At 44.7% G+C, this 27,369-nt stretch overlaps 1 protein-coding gene and 1 pseudogene across 2 annotated transcripts; one reads left to right on the forward strand and one right to left on the reverse strand.

Moving 5' to 3' along the window:
• On the forward strand, window positions 1–27,110 carry ZNF346 (zinc finger protein 346). Of its 2 annotated transcripts, none has more exons than XM_061188510.1 (7): window positions 1–211; window positions 9,840–9,943; window positions 10,502–10,594; window positions 12,330–12,474; window positions 16,472–16,705; window positions 23,267–23,360; window positions 25,711–27,110. In XM_061188510.1, exons 1-7 carry the CDS (start codon window positions 37–39, stop codon window positions 25,796–25,798), a joined length of 933 nt encoding a protein of 310 aa, XP_061044493.1. In that variant the 5' UTR covers window positions 1–36; the 3' UTR covers window positions 25,799–27,110. The 2 variants fall into 2 exon arrangements, with proteins under 2 accessions (XP_061044493.1, XP_061044494.1); XM_061188511.1 differs by having other exon boundaries at window positions 16,520–16,705.
• LOC133090194 (phosphoglycerate kinase 1-like) lies at window positions 7,942–9,228 on the reverse strand (annotated as a pseudogene).
• Window positions 27,111–27,369: the final 259 nt, after the last annotated feature.

Raw genomic sequence — 27,369 nt, forward strand, 5'->3', positions numbered from 1 at the left:
TGAGCGGCTATCGGCCGGTTAGGGTTTGTGGGGAAGATGGAGTATTCCGCTTTGGGCACCGCGGAGGCCGCGGACAGCGGCGCGGCCCGGCCGTACAACAACTCGGAGCAGCGGGAGGGCCGGGAACCCGACGGGCTGCGCTTCGACCGCGAGAGGGCGCGCCGCCTCTGGGAAGCAGTGTCCGGGGCCCAACCAGTGGGGAGGGAGGAAGGTGAGTCCGGCTACTTCAGAGGCAGGAAGACACTCGCCCGCCTGCTCCTTTCGCGGAGAGTGGCGAAAGCGAGGGGCGGGGACGCGGACCAGCCCCCGGGTCTACGGTCACACCCTCTGGCGCCCGGCCCGCCCCTTGCGTGATGCGCCCCGGGACTCCCTGACTCGTGCGCCTCACCAAGACCCGGGCGCCTTGTGCCAGCTCTCCTGAAAATCCAGGCCGTGCGCCACAAGAAGCGCGCGCAAATGGTCAAGGGCCTTCTCACGCTCTGGCCGCGTGGTTCTTTACCCCGCCTTCCTCACCCGCGAGAGCTTACCTCTTCCTCAACTTGAGGACTGGAATCCTCCGGGCGTGCCGTCCACGCCGTTTCGGAGACCCTCAGAACCTTCCCCCCAGCCTCATAACCCCTTCACCATCCCAGTCTCCAGGTTCCCCCACCCCTAGTGTCTCTTGCCTCTCTTCTCTCATGCCCCACACTTCCGAGGGCTCTAGAAGGCCTTCTCCATACCTCCGTGTTCCTCCTGAACTTGGAGACTGAGCCCTGGCTTACCCCTGTTTCTTGGTGTCACCTGTCTCCACCACTTGAATCCCTTTTCTAATATGGGGGCCAGGAGCCCGAGAGCCTGGCCGGGGTATACTATGGCTCCAGCTTGTTGTATCCCACGCTTGACCCAAGGTTGTGGAGAACAGGATAGACAAGTGCGTCTAGGGGGGGCACTTCTGGGCTGAAGCTTCCCAGCTTGTTCTGCACTTGACCTAGCTCTGGGTAAGATGGAGATAGAAAGAGGAGGATGGAAAGAGCTGCTCTGACCCCGTTTTGTGACCCCCTTCACAGTCCTTAGCAGAGCTAGCTGCTTAACTCTAACCCAGAAGTACACAAACTGGGCTTTTGTGCTAATGCTGTCAGGTAATCTGCAGGGAAATCAGATTTCTCTAAAGGTTTGTTTGCTTGCTAAGCAGACTAATCTTGGAAAGTTAATATGTTGCTTGTCAACTGATTGTCCTGGGATAAAATGGAATTTTTGACCACATCCAAGGAAGATATGTTTAAATTTGGGGTGGTATACAGACCTATACCCTGATGTATACTTCTCCAATTTAAAAACTAGTCTAGTCTGACTCCTAAATTAATAAGAGGCTCCTATCCCCCTCACCCTCATACTTTCAAACTTGTTTGGCACAAAGTTGCCTCTCCTCCACCCTCCACCGCCCGCAATTTTCCTTTCATTAATTTGACCAACATTCACTGACGCCTGCTCTGTTCCCAGGATTGGCTGGGCATCAGAGCTACAGAGTTGAGAATAATACTGTCCTTGCCCTGGATGGGCTTGTAGTCTAATCCAGGAAGCAGACACCAAGACAGTTGCAGTGTAATGTAGTGGGTGCAGTAAAGTGGGAAGTCTAAGAGTTGAGGGTACACAAAGAGGAAGCGACCTTTGTCCTCAGGGGATAGGGAAGGCATGCCCTGGACATTGAAGCAGAGAACACAGCAGCTGTGCTCTGGGAAGTGAACTGTTGATGTGTGTATGAATGCACACAGTCATTTAGAACCCAGTTCATTTCCCTGCTCTCCTCACTTTGTCCAATAATTTATTTGAGGTCTAGGTAGATACCTATAACACCAAGTCCTACTCACCTTGGTTTTTTATTTTCTCTTAGTTATAATTTTTGTTTTCTCATTGAGTTATAATGTACATACCATAAAATTCACCCATTGTAACTGTAAAATTCAATTAATTGTAGTAAAAGTATAGAGTTGTATAGCCCTAGTCCAGTTTAGAATATTTACATCACTCCAATTTGTGCTCCTTTACATTAAATCCCCGCTCTTACCTCCTGCCCTCAGCAACCACTAATCTGTTTTCTGTCTCTATAAATTTGCCTTTTCTGGACCTTTCATGTAAATGGAATCCTGTAATATATAGTCTTTTTCATTTGGCTTTTCTCACTCAGCATGTTTTTGAGGTTCAGCCAAATTGTAGTGTGTATTAATACATCATTCCTTTTTATTGCTAAATAGAATTCCATTGTATAAATCTTGCTTTTTTTAATTCTCTAATAATCTCTGCCTTTTGAGTGGGCTGTTTAAACTATTGACATTTAATTTGGTTGTTGATATGGCTAGACTTACTGTCCCTACTTCATGACCCTATGAAAATCAGCCCTCTATGTCACATTCTAGATCTCTCAGCCTCTGCCCCATACCTCTTCTGATTGTCTACAATATGGATACAAAATAAATCCTGCCAATCAGATGCCTTCTCATAAGATTTGGAAGGCAGAAATGCAGTGAAGATCATATTTCTACAGCTATTGTTACTGTCAGGAAAGGTCGTGGAACTATAAGATCTTCTTACATCAATGTTCCAGCATCCATTCTCCAGTTTCATATGTTAAGAGGCATGTTCAGTGACAATGGAAGCTTCTTACTTCCAGCAAGGCTGCAGTGGAGGCCTCAGAGATTGTAGCTCACCTGTTGGAACAGTTATGCATTGTTCCTAGAGACATTTCTGGAAGGCTCAACCTAGTACCTTCAGCCTTTCCAATGATTTTCTAAGCACCTAATTTCCTGTATCAAACCTGTCCCCTCTGGTAATTGGTAATTGGATTAGAGTTGTTTGTGGATGTCTGGGAAACAGGGATTCACATTCAGGCCACCATCTCAGAATTCTGATAATTCATATAAGTTCTTTTTCCCTCTGTGGACCTTAGCCTCCTCCAACCTCATGAACCTCTCACAGATTTTGTGAGTCAGGAATTCAGGAAAGGGTTGGCTGGACAGTTCTGACTCAAGGTCTCTTATGCAGTTGCAGTCAGATAGTGGCTAGAGCTGAAACAGCAGTGGGATGGAACTTCTGGAGGCTGGCCGGGCATCTCTTTTTTCACATAGTCTCAGGGTCTCTCCATGTGATTTCATGCATGGAATAGTTTAGGCTTCCTCACAGCTTGGAATAAAATCGCTTGCATGGTAGCTGAAGACTTTAAGAGCAAATATTCCCTATTTGGTTCTTTTTTATAATTTCTGTCTTCCATGTGTCTACATGTTGCTTAGTAGTCAGCCAGTGATTCAGTAAACACCTGGAGCCAGTAAAGGCCTCGGTTGGATCTGTAGGTAGGTAGGAAAGTACATTCAAAGTTCAGGCCATTTTAAAGTCAGCCCTGGCTTTTACTTTCTGTCAGGGCCTTTTGCATCTCTTCTGTGCATGTGTACAACCTCAGAGTTGGCCAGGAGTATGTGGCTAACTTGGGCCGTCTTAGGTCCCCACTGCCACACAGTCTCAGCCACAAACATGACACAGCAAAGGCTATAGTAGAGTCTTTGGCCTTTCCTCCTCACCTACCTCTGAGACCATCACTTCCACCAACATTATCACTAGATAGGGGCGTTGCCCACCACTCCAAATCAAGTGATTTCCTCTTCCGCAGGGAAGCTATTGGTTCTCACATCCTGCCTCTTCCTGGTAGAACCTCTGCACTGACTGAGTGTGGGAGGGGATGAGAGCAGTCCCAGATTCCCGCTCTTCTCACCCGTAGTTCAGCAGATGTACAAGCATAAGTGCTTCCCAGATTGTTAAGTGCCTTTGGTCAATTTCCAGGGTACTGAAGGGATTGTTTTTGTCAGTTTTGTCCAGTGTTTTAGTTGCCTTGGGTGAAGAGGATCTCCTCACTCTGCTATAGCCGAAGTCCCACGTCCTACTCATTTTATATTCAACTTCACTTCCTCTGCCTGATTTCTAAATTTGGAGGGTCCAAGACTCAGTCCTAGGAGTCTCAATTTGTATCTCCAGCTCTGACCTTTCCCTCAAGTTCTAGGCCTGAATCTCTAGCTGACTACTTGATATCTCTACCCATGTATGTGATAGACCACTCATGTTTAATATAGCCAAAGGAAAAGTCTTTAATTTCTCCTCCAAGGCTGTCTTCCTCCAGTTCTCATCTGTTAGTTGCTCAAATTCAAAACCTAAGAGTTATCCTTGAATGCTGTCCTACTTCACCCCCTACATCCAATCAAAGAAATTGGATGTCAGATCTACTTCCAGAACATAATTCCAAATCCATCCACTTTTCTCATCTCCACTGACAACCTGCCTAGTCCAAATTTCTATCATCTATTGCCTAGAAGACTGCAACAGCCTCTTCCCTGTTCTTCCTGTTTCCATTCCTATTCCCATAGAATCTGCTGACACAACGAACAGACTAATCTTTTCAAAACATAAGCCATATCTTGTCACCTCTCATTGCACTAAGAATAAAATCTGTAGTTCATACCATGGTTTATGAGGCCTTATACTCATTCCACATGATCTGGTAGGCCTCAGGCTCTCTCCAACTTTATTTCCTACCACTATTCTCTCATTCACCATACTCTATCCACACTGTCCTTCTCTTCATTCCTTGCATATGCCAATCTCATCCCTGCCTCAGAGACTTGACACTGTCTCAGGCTGGAACAGTTTCCCCCAGACCTTCCTGTGGCTAACGCCTCCCTAGCATGGTCTTCACTGACTATACTGCCCCATCGTTCTCTACCACTTACTTTGTTTGCTTGTTTTCATAATATTTCTCACTCTCTGTCACTATCTTGCTTATTTATTTACTTTGTACTCTCTCTTATTTGTTGACATGGCCCCAGCACTAAACCCGTTGCTGGCACGTAGAAGGCATTCTGAATACATAATTGTGAACTGTGTGAGTGTATTCTCTGAGGCCAAAGAGGTGTCTTTCATTTATTCAGCAGGTATTCACCAAGCCCCTCCTGTGGGTTAGGGATTTTATTTTTAATTTATTTTATTGAAGTATAGTTGATTTACAATGTGTTAATTTCTGCTGTATAGCAAAGTGATTCAGTTTCATATATATACATACATATACACATATATTCTTTTTCATATTCTTTTCCATTATGGTTTATCACAGGATATTAAATATACTTTCCTGTGCTATACAGTAGGACCTTGTTGTTTAATCCATTCTATATATGATAGTTTGCATCTACTAATCCCAAACTCCCAATCCATCCCTCTCCCACCTCCCCCTTGGCAACTATGAGTCTGTTCTCTATGTCTGTGAGTCTGTTTCTGTTTTGTAGATAAGTTCATTTGTGTCATATGTTAGATTCCACATATAAGTGATATATGGTATTTGTCTTTCTCTTTTTTTTTTTTAAATATTTATTTTATTTATTTATTTGGTTGCGCCGGGTCTTAGTTGCAGCAGGTGGGCTCCTTAGTTGTGGCATGCGAACTCTTAGTTGGGGCATGCATGTGGGATCTAGTTCCCTGACCAGGGATCAAACCCGGGCCCCCTGCATTGGGAGTGCGGAGTCCCAACCACTGTGCCACCAGGGAAGTCCCTGTCTTTCTCTTTCTGACTTCACTTAGTATGATAATCTCTAGGTCCATCCTTGTTGCTGCAAATTACATTATTTCATTCTTTTTTTATGGCTGAATAGTATTCCATTGTATATATGTACCACATCTTCTTTATCCATCCATCTATCAATGAACATTTAGGTTGTTTCCATGTCGTGGCTATTGTGAATAGTGCTGCTATGAACATAGGGGTGCATGTATCTTTTTGAGTTATAGTTTTGGCTGGATATATGCCCAGGAGTGGGATTGCTGGATCATATGGCAACTCTATTTTTAGTTTTTTGAGGAACCTCCATACTGTTTTCCACAGTGGCTGCACCAATTTACATTCCCACCAACAGCGTAAGAGGGTTCCCTTTTCTCCATACTGTCTCCAGCATTTGTTATTTGTAGACTTTTTAATGATGGCCATTCTGGGTCAGGCATTTTATTAGATACTGGGTATACAAAGTCATAAGTGACATGGTCCTTGCCCTGTTTAGTCTTTGGGAGTCAGATTCTGAATATCCTTGAAAGGGAACCCCGTCTCCTTTAATAAAACAAAATCCATCATCTCCAGGCGAGGAGAGAATGGCTCTATCCTGACGCCTGGGTAGCATTTTCCCTTTATGGGCTTTGCATTCTGAGGAGCCTCTCACCCTCCCTTTAAAAAGCTCTGGCCCAGATGTGTTCACAGACCCACTTCTGTTGGTTTCTCTGAGCACGGCTGAGGCAGCCACAATCTTTCACAAAAATTTACCAAACACTGTAGGAGAAAAATAGGGAAATAAACAAAAGACCCTCAGGGTCAGAAATATAGCCAGACAACAGCCCTTCTTCCCAAAAGGGCTGGCATAAATAAGCTTTATATCTTGTGGAGTAGGGAGAGGCACCTTAAAAGTTCCCCACCAAGAACCTCCCTCCAGGGAATCTTGCCCACTTTTTGGTCCAGAGTAGAAGATAAAACACATGAATTTGCCGTCCCCTCACGGTTTTCTAGATTCTACCCCTGCCTCAGATTATCGATGTCATGATAGAACTCATGCCTTGAGTGAGATTTTACTCCCTCCTCAAAAAGTAAAGCTTTGTTTTCCAGGCCCAACAATTAGGCACAGGTTAATACTGTAGTTTCCTATGGTGTGGAACTTGTGTGACACGTTAGGTAATTTTTTTTTTGGCTGCATTGGGTCTTCGTTGCTGTGAGCAGGCTTTCTCTAGTTGCGGCAAGTGGTGGCTACTCTTCATTGCAGTGCACGGGCTTCTCATTGCGGTGACTTCTCTTGTTGCGCAACACAGGCTCTAGGCGTGCGGGCTTCAGTAGTTGTGGCTCGTGGGCTCAGTAGTTGGGGTGCACGGGCTTAGTTGCTCCGCGGCACGTGGGATCTTCCCGGACCAGGGCTCGAACCCCTGTCCCCTGCATTGGCAGGCGGATTCTTAACCACTGCGCCACCAGGGAAGTCCCTTCTCACTGTTCTTGATCTGATTTTGAAACATCTAAAATTACCTAACGGACTTCCCTGGTGGCGCAGTGGTTAAGAATCCGCCTGCCAATGCAGGGGACAGGGGTTCGAGCCCTGGTCCGGGAAGATCCCACGTGCCGCGGAGCAACTAAGCCCGTGCACCCCAACTACTGATCCTGCGCTCTAGAGCCCATGAGCCACAACTTCTGAGCCTGCATGCCACAACTACTGAAGCCTGTGCACCTAGAGCCCGTGCTCCACAACAAGAGAAGCCACCGCAATGAGAAGCCTGTGCACTGCAACGAAGAGTAGCCCCCGCCTCTGCAATTAGAGAAAGCCCACACACAACGAAGACCCAACACAGCCAAAAATAAATTAATTAATTTTTTAAAAAACGAACAGTGAGAAAATTATTCTCTTTTCAAGTCTTTCAATTCTTCCGATTCTGTCTGGGAAGTCATCTCAGTTGGGTGCTACGATGTCTTAACACCTCTCCTCACAGTTGCCACTCTCTCTCTCTCTTTTTTTTTTTTTCTAGTTTCAATGGATATTTTTATTATTTATTTAATAGATCACCAACTTCTTCTTGCTCCCTACCAACAATTGGAATTTCATTTTGTTTCCATGCTGAGTGGTGAAACAATGACAAAGCTAATCAGAATAAGCTACTTCATAAAGAGAACTAAGCTAACACAGCTCATTTTCTTTTAACAGGCATAATATAAATATATGCACTCTAGAATGCACAATGGTTTAGTCTCTTAAGAAATTCAAATAGGATCTTACAGAACGTAGACAAATCCAGGGTGCAGTAAATGTGAGCTGAGATGCCGTACAACTGTTTAAGGGTTCCTGGCGCTACGTCTCTTGGCCACTAGCCGAATCTTGACATGGGGGAAGATATTAGCTAATGCCAAGTGGAGATGCAGAAAGTGCTAAGTTGACTTAGGGGCTATGCACAGGAACCAAAAGGCAGGAAAGTACTAAACATTTCTGAGAGCATCCACCCCAGGAAGCACTTTACCTTCCAGGAGCTCTAAACTGGCACCACCCCCAGTGCTCACATGTCTGACTTTATCCTCTGTGTTCCATTTGGCACAGCAAGTAGCAGTGTCTCCACCACCTATGATGGTGGTGCAGCCCCTGGAAGTGGCTTTTACCACCTCATCCATGAGGGCTTTGGTTCCTCGGGCAAAAGCTTCCCATTCAAATATGGCCACAGGTCCATTCCACACGATCTGTTTAGCCAGAGCATCAGCCTCAGCATACTCCTTGCTGCTCTCAGGACCACAGTCCAAGCACATCCAGCCAGCTGGTATGCCAGAGGCCACAGTGGCTTGGCCAGTCTTGGCATTCTCATCAAACTTATCAGCAGTGACAAAATCAACAGGCAAGGTAATCTTCACGCCATTCTTCTCAGCTTTGAACATCAGGTCTTTGAAAATCTTGGATCCCAAACAGAGAAGTGCCAGTCTCCATGTTGTTGAGCACCTTAAGGAAGGTAAAGGCCATTCCACCACCAATGATCATCTCACTGTCTTTGTCCAGCATATTATTGATCAGCTGGATCTTGTCTGTAACTTTAGCTCCGCCCAGGATGGCCAGGAAGGGTCGCTCTGGGCTCTCCAAGGCCTTGCCAAGTAGTTCAGCTCCTTCTTCATCAAAAAACCTCTAGCCTTCTTTGGCAGATTTACTCCCACCATGGAGCTGTGGGCTCGGTGAGCAGTGCCAAAAGCATCATTGACATACACATCCCCTAGCTTGGAAAGCGAAGCTCGGAAGGCTTCTGTTTTGGCTGGCTCAGCTTTAACCTTGTTCCCAGAAGCATCTTTTCCCTTCCCGTCTTCCTCCACGTGAAAGCGAAGATTCTTCAGCAGGATGACAGACCCAGCAGCTAGGTCAGCACAAGCTTTCTAGTCCTTCAAGAACAAAACATCCTTGCCCAGCAGAGATTTGAGTTCTACAGCAACTGGCTGCAAGGAGTACTTGTCAGGCATGGGGACACCATCAGGCCGGCCCAGATGGCTCATAAGAACAACTGACTTGGTTCCAATGTCCAAGCAGTATTTGGTGCTTGGAACGGCAGCCTTGATCCTCTGGTTGTTATCTTGTTGTTCTTCCTAGGAACATTGAAGTCCACTCTCATGATGACCCGCTTCCCCTTCACATCCAGCTTGTCCAGAGTCAGCTTGTTAGAAAGCGACATCTTGGCAAGTCAGTGGCAGCGAGAGGCCGGGGGAAGAGACTGGGGCAGTGACAGCAGCAGAGACTGCATTTGCCACTCTCTTAATGTTCTTTTTAGAGAGAACTGCAAGCCTCTCACACCAGTATCTGGCTAGAATTGTTTCATTTTTATTGTATTTATTTTTATTGGTATTTACTTAAGTTTATAATTTAAAGATTCCTTTTTAAAAGAATTTACTTAGTAAAGAAAGTTGGCATAGGGACTTCCCTGGCGGTCCAGTGGCTAAGACTCCACGCTTCCACTGCAGGGGGCATGGGTTCCATCCCTGGTCGGGGAACTAAGATCCCACATGCCACGTGGCACAGCCAAAAATAAATAAATAAATAATAATAATCATTTAAAAAGAAGAAAGAAAGAAAGTTGGCGTACATAAAAGTATAAAGTAAGTTACAGGTGAGGTGGCACGAGAATATAGCATGAGTCATGAAAGCAGTAGGGGAGGGGTGGCTGAGGTTTGCCGATTTAATAGTATGGCATTCCATTACTCAGTGCCTGCGTTTGAGGCAGGGTTCAAAGACAGTGCTGTTGAGGCAGGTTTTTAACTCAAAGATTTTTTATTTTCCTCTCTGTAGTGGAACACATGATCCAGAAGAACCAGTGTCTCTTCACCAACACCCAGTGTAAGGTTTGCTGCGCCTTGCTAATTTCTGAGTCCCAGAAGCTGGCACACTACCAGGTATGCCCTTGTACCTTTAGTACTGCTTTATTTTTCCAGACCCAGTGTCAAACCCCCACTTCTCCCTGGCTTGTGCAGTGAATTCCTTTTTAGCCACCCAGGTGTTGCCTCCATGCATGTTGGCTGTGACTTGAAGATTGACTTAATTTTTCTGAGTCTCATTTCTTCCATCCAAATCAGGATCATTACACTTATATGTTCCCATGCAGCTTGGTACAGTAGAAAGTACATGCTTTGGCTTTAAATAGACCTGTGTTTGAATCACATCTCTGCTACTCATCTTGGGCAAGAAACGTCACTATCTTCAGCCTCAGTTTCCTCATATATAAGATTGAGATGATGATAATTTTCTCATAAATTATTGTGAAGATTAGATTTGACAGCATTTAAGTACTTTTACAGAGTAGGAACTCAATAAACTAGGTTTCTTCCCCCACCCTCTCCTCCTCAAAAGTGTCTGTGAGGATGAATCAGATGAAAATCCAGTAAGTGTTTTTGAGTGCCTTAGATATGAAATGGCATTTAGCTATCTTTGATCTTTTTCCTGGGTTCTTGCAGAGCAAAAAACATGCCAACAAAGTGAAGAGATACCTAGCAATCCATGGAATGGAGACATTAAAGGGGGACACGAAGAAGCTAGACTCAGATCAGGTAATACAGCTGCCATGTTGAGACTGCTCACTTCCTGATGAAGCCAGCAGGCAGGTTGGTGTGGTGGAAGGAACATGGGCTTTGAGTCAGACTGACTTGGCTTCAGATCCTGGCCCTGTCGTGTGACTTGGGCAAGTCTTATTACTTCTCTGAGCCTTGATTTCTTCCTCTATAATAATAAGGATGCTAATGTCAACTACCTTTCAGGATTTTTCCAAACTAAAATGAAGGAAGGTTTATTAAAGCACCCAACACAGAGCCTGGCACATAGTAGGGGCTCAGTAAATGGAGCCATTGTCAGTGGTTTGTTAGAGTAGGACAGCTGTCCATTCCCTACTCAAGAAGAGAAAGTGGAAGAAAGCCAGGTTGCTTGCTTTCTTGAGATCTGGGGGAAAGAGCTGAGTTCAATACTTGAATATTTGGAATAAACAAGTGGAATAAACACTTTTCCAGCGTGTTTGCTTTTTGCCTTAGAAATACTGTGAGAATTATGCTGAAACAACCCCAGTCCCTCAGGTGTACCATTATTTTTGTTCCATAGCAGGCTGTGCAAATGTCATGGGATGAAGTCAGCAGACTAGGGCCCAATACTAGCTCTACAACTTAACTGGTTGGGTGACTTTGGACAAGTCACTTAACCTCTCTGTACTTCACCCATAAAATGGAGATAATAGTTCCTACCTCTTAAGGGTATTGTGAGGTAAAATTCCAATTCCTAGTGGATGCTCAGTAAGAGCTTACACTACAAACTGTGCCTCCCTGTCTTAGGGACCACAGGTTTGGAAGGGCCTTGCTCATCCCTTCTCCAAATTCACTGGCTCATCCCCTGGTTGCCCTTCTTGTGATTTAGAATCCAGAAAGACAAGATCAACTCTGTGACCCTGGGCAAGTCACTTCACCTCTTTATATCTCTGATCCTTCTATTCTTGGAGTGGCCCAGTAGTTCTAATGAGATCAAGGGCCCCTCCCCATCCAACAAAGAATTATCCAGCCCAAAATGTCAATAGTACCAAGGTTGAAAAATGCTATATTAGAACGAATACTGTATTCAGAGAGAGGCTGGGAACTCTTAATATAGACTTGAAGTACATTGTTTTCTAGCCTAATCATAATCATGAAATAAAACCCAATGATCTGCTTGTTCATCAAACCCTGAACATCTGCTGTGTGCCAGACTCCAGCAGAGTGCTAAGGATAGGAAACAAAGATGAATCCAACAGTCTTTGCCCAAATGTTGCACTTTAGTTCACAGAAAAGTCTCCTAAGCTGTAACACTGTCAGTTTAGGGTGACAAGCGAGTGGTATGATAGAGGTCTATTTAATGCACTCCAGGATTACAGAGAAAGAACAAGATTAGTTCTTCCTGGAATAATCACACCAAGTGGCTTGATAATTGTTTACTGAGTAATTTTCTTGAGTAAAAGTCTCTCAGAAGAGGTAATATTTAATCTGGGCCTTGAAGGCTAAGCAGACATATGCCAGGCAGTAAAGAAAGGAAGATCATTCTAGGCAGCAGGAATGGCCCAAGTAAAACAAGGAAGTAGCAGAGAACAAAATGGGAAATGGTGAGTAGAGCATGGGATGAAGTAGCTGGAAAAGAATCCAGAAAGGTAGGTTGGGGTTAGTATGTGAAGGGGGCCTTGAATGCCCATTCTCCTATGGGCAGTGGGGAACCAGTGAAGATTTTCTGGCCGGGCAGTGGCGTGATCAGACCTGTGTTCTTTCTCCTAACCAGAAGAGCAGCAGAAGCAAAGACAAGAACCAGTGCTGCCCCATCTGTAACATGACCTTTTCCTCCCCTGTCGTGGCCCAGTCGCACTACCTGGGGAAGACCCACGCAAAGAACTTAAAGCTGAAGCAGCAATCCACTAAGGTGGAAGGTACTGGTTTTCCTGAGTGGTGCTATGTATTGGGACCCCTCCCGTCCTCAAGGCACCAATGCCAGGTGCTGCCAGAAATGCTCACTGGGGCCACAGACTTGAAGAGGTTGAACTGCTTTTGAGAGCCCTTAAAAATATCAAAGTAGACCCAGCTTCATTGAAATGCATCCTCGGAGTTGTACTCACCTAACCTCCCTTTCTTTGGTTACATCAGTTTTTCTCTATAGAAGCTTCTTAGCCCTGAGCTTTTGTCCTTACAAATAATTATGTCAGGAGTGCCAAAGTCTCCAGGCTATGCACACCAGGAGAGCATTCTATCTCCTGCCTTTCTCACTTAGATTTTTCCCTCCTAGCATCCACCTGCCCTATTGCCATGCATTCCAAGTTAAAAGCTAAATCCTTGTCTTTTTCGTGTGCTCAGGTTATGCCCTGCTCACTTTAATTCTCAAAGCTGCCTGTTCTCCCCAAGACAGGGACTTGCCTTTCGAAGCTGAATACTTCAGTGCTGCCACTACTGCCCAGCAAACTGTATTTGCAACTGCCATGAATTCATTCCCAGTGCAGTGACTTCTAAACTAGCCCCCTTTATCTTGTCACCACTGGGGCTCAGCCTTCACTTTCATCTCATTAACTCCTGACTTTCTGGGATTTTAAACCTCTGCTAACTGCAGTTAGTCAAAACTGAAAGTTCTTTGATCTTTATTTTATTTTTTTCTTGGTAATTTTTGCTTCTGTCTTTATTTTGGACCAAGAAGTAGACTATACTATCTATAACACTTGTCCTTTTTTGAATTGCTGTATTATAAAAACAAGACAGTGATGTTTTGGAAGACTTTGAAGATAGGGGAAAAAAATCACTCATAATTATACTCTCTTATCACACCCAAATCTAGTATTCCTGCTATGAAACAAGAGATTAAGTCATGAATGCCCAAGTTTAAATCCTGGCACTGCTATTTACCATCTGTACGACTGAACTTCTTCGTGCCTGAGTTTTCTTACCTATAAAATGTTGATAATACTACTTCATAGGTTTTGAGGATGAAATAAGGTATACAAGGAACCTAGGATGTAATAAACGCTCAGTAAATGACAGTTCTCTTTTTTTTTGGCCAAGTGGCCTGCAGGATCTTAGTTCCCTGACCAGGGATTGAACCCGGGCCCGGTAGTGAAAGTGCCAAGTCCTAATCACTGGACCGCCAGGGAATTCCCGACAGTTCTTATTGTTAGTATTATCACCATCATCAAGATAGCCAGTGAATGGAATCCCCACATAAAATGCAGTAGTTGATCAGGCATCCACCACCTGGAGCATGTCACTGGCCTTGCTTATGGTTTGTTCATCATTAAGTTATACTAGTACTAATTGCTTTTGTTTAAAGTCAGTGTTGGTACCATTTATGGTACCAAAAAGATTAAACATTAGACCAAGGGAAATTAGCTTAAGAACAGAACTTTATATGGTCACTTATCTTTAGGTTTATATGAGCTTAACTTTCTATAAATGGGAAAATTCCCTGGAATATGCCCGGTCCAAAGATTCCATATTCAAGGGTTTATGTTTTATATTTACTTTTGGCCCTTGCCACATAACAGGTATGTTTTTATATAGTTATAATCATAGTGCATGTACCATTTGTATCCTGCTTTAACTTTTAATTTTGTAGTTTAAGCACATTTCCATGTTATTACATGAGTTTATAACTATATTTCTGAAATTAAACATTTTTCTAATGTAAAAGTAATACAAGCATGTTGTAGAAAATATGGAAAATATAGATAAATGGAAAGAAAAATACTCATAATTTTACCATTCAAAGGTAACCACTGTTAACATTTTGGAGTACTGTTTCTCCTATAATCTTTTGTTATGTGTATGTGTGTATATCTGTGCGTATATGTGTTTTATGTATGTCTAGATTATGTATATAAACATAAAATAGTTTAACCTTACTGTTTTTATAAAAACAACGCATACTCATTATTGTTATTTCTAGTTCAAACAATGCAGAAGGTACAAAGAGGAAAGTAAAATACCACCCAAATCCTGCCACCAAGAGAGAAACGCTGTTAATATGTTGGTAACATTTCAAAATACCAGTATACACATATAGATTGCACGTTATGTCTTTTAATAATGACATGATCGTATCGTGTATAATTTTCTTTTATGCTCTTTTCACTTAATATAACATTTGTATTTCCCCATGTTATTAAAAACTTTTTCATAAACATTTTTAATGACAATATCCCATCACAGCACATTTATTTAACCAGTCCTCTAATGGTGAACATTTACGTTTTCCCCCTCTCCTTTATTAATGTTTGTAAATAACACTACAGCAAACATTCCTGTAGAATTCTCTTTCCATATTTCAAGTTGTTTCCTGAGAGAAGACTCCTGTAGCTCTCATTTTTACTAGATGTCCATTAAGTGGTTCCTCCAACTTTACTTAACCATTCACCTCTGATGCTTCTCTTCAGTATCTTTTAAAGAAAGACCCTTATGTTTCAGTGATCATGATTATTTCTTTTCTGATATCAAGAATCTACATTCATTGTAGAAAAGTTGGAAAAGACTGAAAAGCACACTTTTACTCAAAGCTTTTGGTCTTTTTTCCATACATCACCAGTATGGTTTTTGTTGTTTTACAGAACCAAGGACATAAGAACCAGTTTGCTGTATAGCCTGCTTTTTTTTTTTTTTTTTTAAACTCAACACCACATACTGAATATTTTCTCATATTATTGAATATTCTACAACATGTACCTTACTTTTCCAGTGACTTGCTGAAACAATGACTAAGGAAAATCAATAGCCAGGGAAATTGAGATTTCCTATACTGGAAAACCATTGTGGGAAAAGCCAGCAAGTTTCTTCTGGCTTGTTGAAAATCCTCAAAACTTCCCCCATTGAAGTGGTACAGAGATGAAAGAACATCTGTCTGTGAGTGCTGCTGAGCCCCACCTCTCCTCCACCATTGGTGGGGGTTCTAGACCACATTTTTAAAGCAGTGGTTACTAGATTGACACCATTCCAGCCACGTGGACTCATTAGTGAGTCATGACATCCACTTTATAAAGCAGCAGTGCAGCCTGCAGTCAGCATCAGGACATTTGTTGGCCCGCGGGAGGCTTACACATATGCCCATACCAGGCTCTGATTAACTGAATTCATGGACCACAGCCAGGGATGTTTTCTGAAGGTAAACACATGGACTGTAGCCTTCAGGTCTCCCTGCCACACTCTGGCAGCCTGGCATAGAGGAGAGGGCATGGTCTTTAGGGTCACACAGACCTGTATTCACTCATTAGCTGGGTGATCTTGGGTAAGTCATTTCACCCATCTGAGCCTCGGTTTTTCTCTGTATTGTGGCAAAATGACACCTACCTCATGGTATAGTTCTGAGGACCAAAAGAGAAAATACATATACAAATCTCATAACTAAATGTCAGTGTCATCCTCCGCTCCCCCACTCAGCCTAGAAGGCAGTGTAGCCTAAAAGGCCCCCCTAGTATAGTGCCTTTTCTAAATGACCCTCCAGGCCCTTAGGCCCTCAGTTTCTACATCTGTGCATTGACTTCCAGATCTATAACTGGGCTACTTTGAGGATGGGAATAAATCACCCAAACTTCTTGTCCCATTTGCTGTGAAGTTCTGGGGAATTCTGAGGGATGAGAAGATTGCAAGCATGTACATCTCTAATCTGTTGTAATTTGGCAACTTGATAGCAGAAGTGCAGAGCCCTCTCGGAATATAAGAAAATCAGGATTCATGTGCCTGAAGTAGTTAAAGCTGCCGAACAAAGTAGGTGGTCTTTGGGCTCCCCATATCTTCTCAATTAGAGAAGATTTTCACTGTGTGATTCACACAGGCAGTGCCACACTTGCAGGTGTGATTAGCTAGTGACCCAGCCTTTCTTTGCATTCAGCATACGCGAAAGCCTGGCACCTTCTGGGTTTTTTCATTGTTTCTGTTTGAACTCTCTCACCGCAGCTCTGTCGAAACGCCTTACAAACCCTTTCCTTGTGGCCTCCACCTTAGCCTTGCACCAGAATAGAGAGATGATAGACCCAGACAAGTTCTGCAGCCTCTGCCACGCGACTTTCAATGACCCTGTCATGGCTCAGCAACATTATATGGGCAAGAAACACAGGAAACAGGAGACAAAGCTCAAACTTATGGCACACTACGGGCGGCTGGCCGACCCTGCTGTCACTGACTCATCAGGTAAGGGGCCCAGCTCACACCCAGAGCTGGATCGGGGCTTGACTGCTGGGGTTCCCTGGACCACCAAGGCTATGCTTTTCCTCCTTAGGTCTTGTGAAGCAGGCATTGCAAACTCAAATGCCTGCAGAGGCTGGACAGGAAATTTCAATATGAGCCAGGAGGGGATATGATCAGCTGAGGGTATGTGCCTCTCCTAGACAGCTCCAGCCAGTTGTTACCATATCTTTCAGTTTTTCAAAAGAATCTAGAAGCCAGATTTGAATAAGAATTCTCCTGATTTTTAAATGTGCAACTAAATTTTTAAAAGTTTAAACCCTATGCGAGTCAAACCTGCCTGCAAGCCAGATTTGGGGCAAGGGCCACCAATTTGCAACCTCTGATTTAAACTCCCTGTCATCCACATTTCCTGTGTGAAGGCCTCAGCAGCCTCTGCCAGATTTTATAATGTCCTCAGAATCCCTCGTCTCCCAGCAGCTAAGGCCCACCTGTGTCCCTGGGATAGAGTGGTGAAGGAGACCACACTGACTCAGAACATCAGCTACTGCCCTGACCTCCAGATACCAGTCAGCATCACAGGAGTGAGCATTCACAAAAAGTTAGGAGCCCTTCCCATCACAGTAGCTACTCACAGCCTATAGTAAGGGTGGGGAGGGGGAGGTTATTATTTTCTCTTTCTGTCAGCAAATATTTATTGAAAACCTGCTGCATTCTCTCATTGGGGTATAGTAGTGACCAAATCTGATACAGTCTCTGCCTTGTGGAGCCTACTTAAGCATTGGTGTGGGTCCCCAGGGCTTCTTCCCCAGGCCATGGAGATGCAGCACCAGACAGACAGCACCATGGCATCCAGGTGCAAGGAAGCTCTTGCTCAGAGCCATCTGTGCTCTTCCCACAATCCTGGAGAGGTGAACACCCAGATGCCATAGATGTTCCAGACCACATATGGGCAAGGGGAACGATCATGCCTCTCTAACAACCCCCCAAACCCCAAAGCACCATACAGCAGAGGCCGTCCTTGGGCAATACTGACTGATGAGAAGGGTGCAAAGTGGTGGCTATGCAGCAAGGGGGAGATTCCTTTAGCAGGGTGCCAAGGATTGCCTTTCCAATGCCTTTGAAAGACCCTCTTTTAGAAACCTCTTCAAAATCAGAAAGGAATGACTAATATTTATTTACTCCTCCTACATATAGGCAGTGCCTTTCCCTTTAACAGGATCAATCCCATATGCTGAGGCATCTGGAAACTTCAGAACCAAGCTCCTCAGAGCCCTGCTTCACGACATAGCATCCAGCTAGCACAACCCAGTGTTCTCTTGCAGCTAACCCTCTTTTGCTCCAGTTCCTGCCCCAGCTTTACTCGGTCCTGCCCTGGTCGTTCCCTCATTATCTCTTTTCCACTGGCAGGACTGAGGCACTGCAGTGTTTCAGGCTGCTTATCTTAACTTGTATCCATTCTTTTCTTTTATCTCAAGCCAAAGCCTCCTTCTTGTATTTACCCTCCTCCATTTATCTAAGCTAAATTACCATATTTAATCCTAGAACTGTATCCTGGATCCTTTTTTCTGGCTTAAATCATTTGACTTCATCACAGATCAACTAAATTCTTTCATGAAAATCTAGGTGGGGGGAAGGGGTATCACATCCCACTTTGATATTAATATATACATTATAATTTGATCCCCACAGCATTCCTATAAAATAGTTGTGATTTTCCCACTTTACAATAAAGAAGATGAGACTCAGAGTGACTTGCTCAGGTCATACAGCTGATATGACCTGATGTTAATAAGTGACAGCATCAGTAGGGGTCTGTAGCTCTGTCTGGTTCCAAAACTTACACTCCTTCTCCCTACCTTCAGCTCTGAGTGTACTTGGCTGTAGGCTCTCCCGAGTCCAGGATGTCAGCAGAGACACTGAGCTCTCTCTGACCCCCTTCTTACTCACAGAGGTGGGATGTTGACCTAGGGTATGCAAGCAGTGACTTCTGCTGACAGGGGTTCTGCCCTAGCAAAGGATTTAGGTTGTTAGCAGCTTGGCTTTTCCCTGCTCGCTTCAGTCGACCCTTGTTCATTCGTTCTTTCAGACAGTCAGTCATCCTGCACTTACCAATGGCTGCTGTAGTCCAGGCCTTAGGCTAGATGCTCTCACATTTAATTACCTGACTTAATCCACACAACAACTCTGTTGTGCACATTTCACAAATGAGGACATTAGGATCAGAAAGATGAAATGATTTGTTCTGGGTCCCACACTAGGCTGTGGCAGCTAGCATTGAAACCCAAGTCAGGTTCTGTGTTAGGTCCAGAGAATAGTTTCCTTGGGGCTCCTGGCAAGTGTCTCATGACAAGTATGGGTCAAATGTGAGATGACCTAGAGTATCCAGATCTCTCCCACCAGGGGTGAATGCAGCATCTACCAAGCAGATTAAACAAGACTTGGAGTTTGCTTTATACTCCAGGCTCACATTTCTCTCATTTACTCAAGAATGTCAAAACTAAAACCTGCATATCATTCAGGTAGCCAAATCCTTCCAGCCGCCAGAGCTCTCAGCATCCCCTCTGGGTTACATAAACAAGGCAGGTATTGTCCATATTCTTGTGGAGCTTAGAGTCTAGAAGAGAAAACAGGCATTGAGCAATGAACTACAAGTGTGGCAAGCTTTAGAAAAGGAAACAAACAGGTTGCTATGAAGATAACTTAAGATGGGGGACTAGGGACAAGAGAGATAGTGTGGGGCAACATGATGCTGGGGAGGTGAGCAAGTATCTAGTCATGGCATTGTGGGTCATGTTAGAGATTTGGACCTTTATCCTAAGAGCATTGGGAAGCTATTCACAGCTTCAGCATTATTAGATCATTCTAGTTACAAAGTGGAGAATGGCTTGCAATTAGGGAGGAAGGGTAGTGGAGAGAGACCAGCAGTGAGACTATTGCAATAATTCATACTGGAGAATATGGGAGGCTGGACTAAGCAGTGGTAGAGGTAGACAGGAGTAGATGGATTCAAGAGGTAGGTAGGAAGTAGAATTGGCCATCCAATGTGGGAGATGAAGGAAAGGGAACAGTCAAGGATGGTGCCCAGGTTTAGTCTGAAGCCATTAGGTGGATAACCAGGTTTTGGCAGCTTGAGTTTAAGATGCCCACGAGATATCAAAGTAGAGATGTTCAAGAGGCAGTTGGATATACAGGTCTAGGCCTAAAAGAGAGGTCTGGGTTAGAGATATTGCCATGTTGGTAGGTCAGAAACTGTTAAATATTGGTAGTTTCATATGTTTTAAGCTAATAAGTGGTCATTGAAGTCAGAGAAAGAAAAGAGATCCCTTAGAGAGTTTAGAGAGAAAGGAGCAAAGGATCTAAGATTGAGCCCCCTGAAAATTCTGGCACATGCTACAAACATGGATGAACCTTGAGGACATTATGCACAGTGAAATAAGCCAGTCACAAAAAGACAAATCCTGTATGATTTCATTTGTATGAGATATCAAGAGTCATCAGACTCATAGAAACAGAAAGAATGTGGTTGCCAGGGATTAGGGGGAGGGAGAAATGGGGAGTATAATGGGTGTAGGTTTTTAGTTTTGCAAAATGACAAAGTTCTGGAGCTTGGTTACACGACAATGTGAAGATACTTAACATGATGAAAACACAAATTTCTCTAACCCAGAACTGTCCTTTACAATTACTGAATTGTACACTTAAAATGGATTAGATGGTAAATTTTCTGTTATTTGTATTTTACCACAATTTAAAATAATAAAAAGAAATTTAAAGAGAGAAAGAAAGAAAACCAAGATTGAGCCCTCTGGAACTGCCAGTATTAAATGGTGGAGGTCAAACATGAGACAGCAAAAGAAACTGAGAAGGAGCCACCAGAGAAGAAAAATCAAGAGTGCGGCATGCTGAAAGCCAAGGACGGGGAGACTTTGAAGAAGGAAGGAGTCACCAGTTCTGTCAGGTGCTGTTGAGAGGTCAAATATGAAGAGACCACATAAGCATTCATTTGTCCATTAAATTTAGATACAGGGAAGCCTCCACCGGCCTTGGAAAGAGGGCGTGTGTGTGTGTGTGTGTTTGTGTGTGTAGGGGGATAGGTTGCAAAGTAATTGAGAGACAAGGAGATGGAGAAGCAGTTGTAGACAGGGCTTTCAAAAGTCTTGGCAGTAAAAGGGAGGAGATACAGGTGCTTTTCCAAATAAACCAGATGTTTAAAAATCAACTCTAGTGACTTATACTTCATAAAATCACAGGGGTAAACCAGAATATCAAACATGTAAAATGAAAATGGATGAGTGTGGGTACTGGACAAAGCTGGTTTTTTAGAAGCACCAATGAATTATTCACTTGCCCCAAATGATGATCTGAATCTAGCTTACAGATCAGTAAACTGTGTGCTGAGATGTACCTCGCATAGGAGAGTCCGGAGACCTGTGGTGCAGAGGGAAAAATGGGGGCTTCACAGACCAGAGGGCAAATCCCAGCTCTGACCCCAGGTCAACCACTTAACCTCCCTGAGCCTGTTTCCTGCTCTGAAAAATGGAGCTAATCACCTATCTTGCAGCACTGTTGTAAGAATCCAAGGGCATAAGTATCCAGAATTTTGGCATGGTGCTTGGTGCTTAATAGATGATAAGAGTGGGCTGTTGTAATCTGGGCATCAGTGACCCTTAACCATTGGTGGTTGTCACCCCCACACCAACTTCAGGTTCAACTCCGGACCTTGTGGGGAGGGTGATCCTGCTAGTCCATTATGCATCTTTTCCCTGTTAGTATTGAACCATTAATTCTGGCCTTCAGTGTCTAAAAAAAGACCTGAATTCTGGTTGCAGTAATTTTCCCCTTAAATGCTTTAAAGGGATGTGTCTTCCAGGAAATACCTGAAGATACAAGAGAAACAGATGTAGCTGGGAATGTCTGCCAGCTTATTGGATTAGAGGAGATCGTTGGTGTTCTCAGTAGCTGCAGCTGCCATGGAAGGCTGGTTAAAAGATTCTCTCCACCTCTTTGCCAGCATCACTCATGGAACTCGTAAGAGTGATGATAAGCCAAAAGTTCACATTTATTGGATACTTACTATGTGCCAGTTGCTTTTATTTGAATCATTACAATAACCTTATGAGGTTGATACTAGTATTAACCTCATTGTATAGGTAAGGAACTTAAGTCTCAGAGAAGCCCCACTTTCACAAATGAGGAAACCAAATCCCAGAGAGATTAAGTAACTGGCCTGTGGTCCTACAAGTAAGAAATGATAGAGCTGGGATTTGAACCTAGGTGATCTCACTCCAGAGCTGTGAGACTTTAGGATGGCAGATGATTCAAAAGGTATCAGAGGGGGGCTTCCCTGGTGGCGCAGTGGTTAAGACTCTGCCTGCTAATGCAGGGGACATGGGTTCAAGCCCTGGCCAGGGAGGATCCTACATGCCGCAGAGCAACTAAACCCATGCGCCACAGCTACTGAGCCTGCGCTCTAGAGCCTGTGAGCCACAACTACAGAAGCCCACGCGCCTAGAGCCCATGCTCCACAACAAGAGCAACAAAGAGTAGACCCTGCTCGCCGCAACTAGAGAAAGCCCACGTGCAGCAACAAAGACCCAATGCAGCCAAAAATAAATACATTTTTTTTTTAAAAGGTGTCAGAGGACTCTTGAAGTCACGTGTACAGTTGCCTGTCTTGCGCAGCTAGCACCTGGCATGCTGAATAAGTACAGCCTTGGCAGTCAGCCAAGCCTGCTTGCCATTTACTAACTCTGTGTTCTTGGACATGTAACCATGCCTTATTTTCCTCATCTATAACAGATTAATGATAATGGTTTTCACAGAATAATTATGAGCACCAATCAAAATTATATGAAGTGCATGGCCTGTATCAGGCACTTGGTAAACAATAGCTGCTTTTTATTGTAAGTATGATGGTTGTGGTATAATTGGTTTATTGTTGAGTAAAGCTGAGGATCAGAAAGGGGAAGGGATTTAGCCAAGGTCACGTGAATGCAGAGCCAGGAGTCCAGCCCCATATCTTGGTTCCTGGCCCATGCTCTCTCTGCTAGACCATGTGAAGAAAGGCCACTTTGTCATTGGAGCAGCCCTGGTAGTGAGACAGGGTGTCTGTGAGCCCCATGGTAGAGAGACAGATTGATTTTGCTAACAGGCCTCATTAATTACTGTTACTGCAAGCCCAAAGAGAGTGGCACCTTCCCAGAGATCTCTTAGCTAAAGGCATCCTTAATGAGGCTACTTAGCACAGTCAAGGTGGAAAAGACAGTTACATCAAACGTCACCTCTTTGTTCTAGCAATCTTTTATTTACTCAACAGACAGCTACTCTGGACCAGGCTCAGTGCTGGGACTGAGGGCACAGAGGGGAACAAGGAGGTTCCCAGCCCCAGGCATACATGTGCCCCCTGAGCATTGAGGCCACTGGGATTCTTATCAGGGCCAATCACCTAACCTCACCCCACCCATCCATCCTCAGAAGGGCATTTGCACATGCTGTCAAAAGCAGCAGTCCCCAGGTCCCTTCTTATTGGATAACTAAGCATCTCGACTTTTATGTGTGTTTCAGCCGGGAAGGGCTACGCCTGCAAGACATGTAAGATAGTGCTGAACTCCATAGAACAGTACCAAGCTCATGTCAGCGGCTTCAAACACAAGAACCAGTGAGTAATCATACTTTGAAATTCAAGGGCCTGCAGCAGGAGCTCAGGGCTTTGGAAGCAGAACAAAGCCATGGTACTCCTTGGCTAAAAGGGAATCCTGGCAGTCTTTTCTGCCAGTCAACAGAAGCTCAATCAGTTAACAGAAAGTTCTTCTCCCATCAGCTTCTCCCCAGCCTTTAGACCTGTTGGGCTGAAGGTTTTAGTAGAGAAACATAAACAATTCCCTTGGTGGTCTCCTAGATTTTTTGGCTGTTAGCAGTCTGACTAGGGAAGCTCCCCCACCCCCACTCACCACTGGCCTGAAGACCTTAGTCTTCACTGCCATCAATTATGTGACAAGAGCTCCCTCTACCGGTTATTACCAAATATGACCAGGTTCTTTCATCAAATATTGAACACCCTCTGAGCGGTAGCCAAGACAGACCCAGTCCCTACTCTTGTAACCTAACATTCTGATGGGAGGAGACAAACAATAAGCATGTAAACAACCAATAATTACAAATTGTGATAAGTTCTTTGAAGGGAAGAGATTAGCAGAGTCATCTGTTCATGATAATCTTGAGAATGACTAACATTCTTTGTTTGAGCTCCTGGTCTGTTGCAGGCCACATGCCAAGCAAATTCTCTCAGGTAATCCTCACAACAATCCTGGGAAGAAGGGGTTGTTACTCTGATTTTACAGATAGAGGCAACCACCGTTCAGAGTGGTATTATGAGGCAGAGCCATAATTCACACTGAGGCTTGTCTCGCTCACAGCATGCTCCTCCAGGGCATCATGCTGACAAGGGGGTTGTGGCGCCATATGATGTAAACAGGCGAGGTCCTGCCGGGGAGGGCCCACATGGTTCTGTCCCTGCCTCTCAGAAGGGAACTGTGTAGTGTGGACAGTGTGCCACAACATAACCTTCTGAGATAGGAATTATCCCCGTTTTACAGATGAGGAAACAGTTTCAGGCAGGAAAGTCTGCCGAAATGATTGCTTTGACTTTGGTGATTGGTTCTGCATTGCTTACAGAGCCGAATGAATAAAATTGGTAGAAGCACAGAGTGTTGGGGTCAAAATATCCTTGGTCCTCTCTGCTCTGCCTGAAGTCTCCTCTCCCACACTGCGGCTTTATTGATAGATATGTCTTTAACTGGGAGGACTCTTGAGGGTCCTCTTAGATATGGACTTGAGACAAGCCCTAGCAACCTGGCCTGCGTCTCACTCCTGTTTCAGCATACCTCCCTTGCAGCTTGGCTGGTGGCAATTTTGTCAGACAACGGGAACCAGTCAGAGCCCTACCCTGGGGCTACCCAGACTTGAAAATGCTAGTGTTGTTTACTGTTTTCTTCCTACACTTCCCAGCTGTGTGACCTTAGGTGAGTCAGTAAACCTCTTTGAGTCTCCAGTTCCTTTTCTGTAAGATTATAGTACAATTTGTTGAACACCTAATTCAAGCTCATTAATTTGCACCAGCAGCTCCAAATTAGGACCCCACACACACACTTTACAACCCAAGGAAACCGAATGTCAGGTAGATTAAGTAACTTTGCCCAAAATCTCATAGTTACTTGGAGTCAGACCCAGGATTCAAACCTCTGACTTCAAAGCCCATTCATTTTGCTCTGCCATTTCCAAATGGAGCTCATTATCCTCACCTTATGGGATGATATAAGGGTTAGAGATAATATATGTGAAGTTCTAGTCCCGATAAGGGGAGCTGTTAGAGATAAGCTTTCACTCATTCGACAAAGATTTATTGTGTATCTATTATGTGCCAAGCCCTGTTTTGAGCACTGGGGCTACAGTAGGAACCAAGACCAATGCTGTTCCCTGATCCTTTGGATCCCCCTCTGGTGGTAGAAGCAGATCCTAAACAAGTCCATAAACATATAAGACAATATCAAGTGGTGCTAGTTGGATAGGGATAGAAGAGCCACTTTACATTTCATTCCATGTGATGGGGAGAATGGTCATTCTGTACCGTCCAGGTCATGTAGGGCCCTGTAGGCAGAATAAATGATTTGGTGTAGAGGAAACACATGGGCTGCAGTCCTGAATCTACCACACTTAAAAAAAGCTTACTGTGGGCAGGTCACTTATACTTTCTGAACTTTAGTTTCCTCATATGTAAAATGGGGGTGCTGGTACCCCCCTTGCAGAATTAGCATGAGAATGAAATAGGATACTGGAAGCAAGACACCCGGCCTTGTGCCTAGCATGCAGTGGCCCTCAGTAAAGGAGAGCCGCCCTGCTTATTACTCCATGCCCTGGAAGAGCTGTACTATCATTGGAATAAGCTACCTGGAATACCATCACAACCACTACAAACTAACCCTGTGCCTTTGTTCCTTCTCAAATTACAGGTCACCAAAAACAGTGGCATCACCTCTGGGCCAGATTCCCATGCAAAGGCAACCCATTCATAAAGACTCAACCACCTTGGAAAACTAGAGGTGTTTCTGTCCAGCACCCCAGGTTGAACCAGCCGTGAGCCAACTTTCTGTGACTATGGTCAGCCCTTGGCTCCTTCTTCCTCCCTTCTTACACCTGGAGAATACACAGGCCTGAGGCAGGAGTGGACCACAGAGAGCCTCTGATTGGTCCAGGCAAATCCACCCCTGCTCCTCCCCTTTGGAATGGGCCCTGTAGGTCAGGATAAGGGAAGCAGAGATCTTGACAGGACTTGGGGTCTCCCAGAATGGTAGTTTGGAGGATGACCTTTCCCCTTCCCCAGCTCCTCTGGGCTATATGTCATGAGGCCCCAGGCCTGTCTTTCCTTTGCAGGTCAGTTTTGGACCAGTCTCTGCAGCTGAAGAACTGAGCTCTCTCCCTGGGCTCTAGGTATCTCCAGGGAAACCTGGAGCTTTCACGCCAGACCTTGGCCTAGGCAGGAAAGGGCAGATGGAAGTGGCTGCCGCATGGAAACTTGAAGTTAATATGACACTCCCTCACCCCCAAAAGAGTGCAAGCTTTCCTGAGCCTGGGATCAGATGCTGGCCAGTTGTACAGATTTCTGCCGACTGTGAAGTCTCCTCCTAGAGCAATGACACAATCCTGGCAGAGCATTGCTATTCCTCTTACCACCCATTCTCCACAGTTCCTGAATGGTGCTAAGAATCTGCAGCAAGTGGGGACAAGCTAGAGCCGAAGGAGGCCTCAGTACCCAGTGGGATCATGGAAACCTCCAATAGAGGCCTTTCCCCTCCTCCATCAGAGGTGCTCTGACACAGGGTCATGTGGGAAGGTCCCCACATGCAAATTCCTTGATGGTTCTATACCCTTAAAAGGAAACTGCCTTGTGCCAGCCAGCTCAGAGGTTAATTGCTGCCCTTCAGCCCTGCTAGCCCTCTCCTTCCCCTTGTGCAGCAGACCACCTGCCCAGGTTGCTGTGGTGCTAGTCCTCCCCCATCATCCACCAGGAGATTCTGGGGACCAAGGAGCAGGATGGGCCCCTAAGGGAAAAAAAGAGCTGGTGTAAGTTTCTGCAGTGAGGAAACAGACGTTTCCCTGACCCCACACCTAGATTTCTCTAACACTGCTGTGTTTTATGGCCTGGGACTTCACTGGGAGTGGACTTTACCTTGTAGCTTTCAAACAGGAATTCCAGGGAGAGTCACCATCTGAGGTCCCTCTTCACTGGGTCAAAGAAGCCTGCAGCTGCTCTCGTGATCTCCTCCCCACACTTCCTGCCCCTTCGCCTGTAAATGCCTTTATGTATCGTGTGGGGGGGGGGGGTGTGCTTATGCTCTATCTCTTGGTCACTGAAGCATCTAAATAAACAATTTCTCCAATGAGCCAGACTGCAACTTAACAGACCTGGGATTTGGATCTAGTTTGTGTGTCTTTACCTTCACCCTCACCCTGCTCAGACTTCCAGCACCCTAAATACTGATTTTAAGACTTGGGACAGAGACAGGCATCCCAGTTGCTTGGCAGCTCTGTAGAAAACTTCCAGATGCCCTAAATTCAATACAAGCTCACCTGCTCATCCACCTCCCCCCTGTCCTGGAGGGCCTCATAGA

Source organism: Eubalaena glacialis, chromosome 4, assembly GCF_028564815.1.
Source record: "Eubalaena glacialis isolate mEubGla1 chromosome 4, mEubGla1.1.hap2.+ XY, whole genome shotgun sequence".
NCBI classification, from domain to species: Eukaryota; Metazoa; Chordata; class Mammalia; order Artiodactyla; family Balaenidae; genus Eubalaena; species Eubalaena glacialis.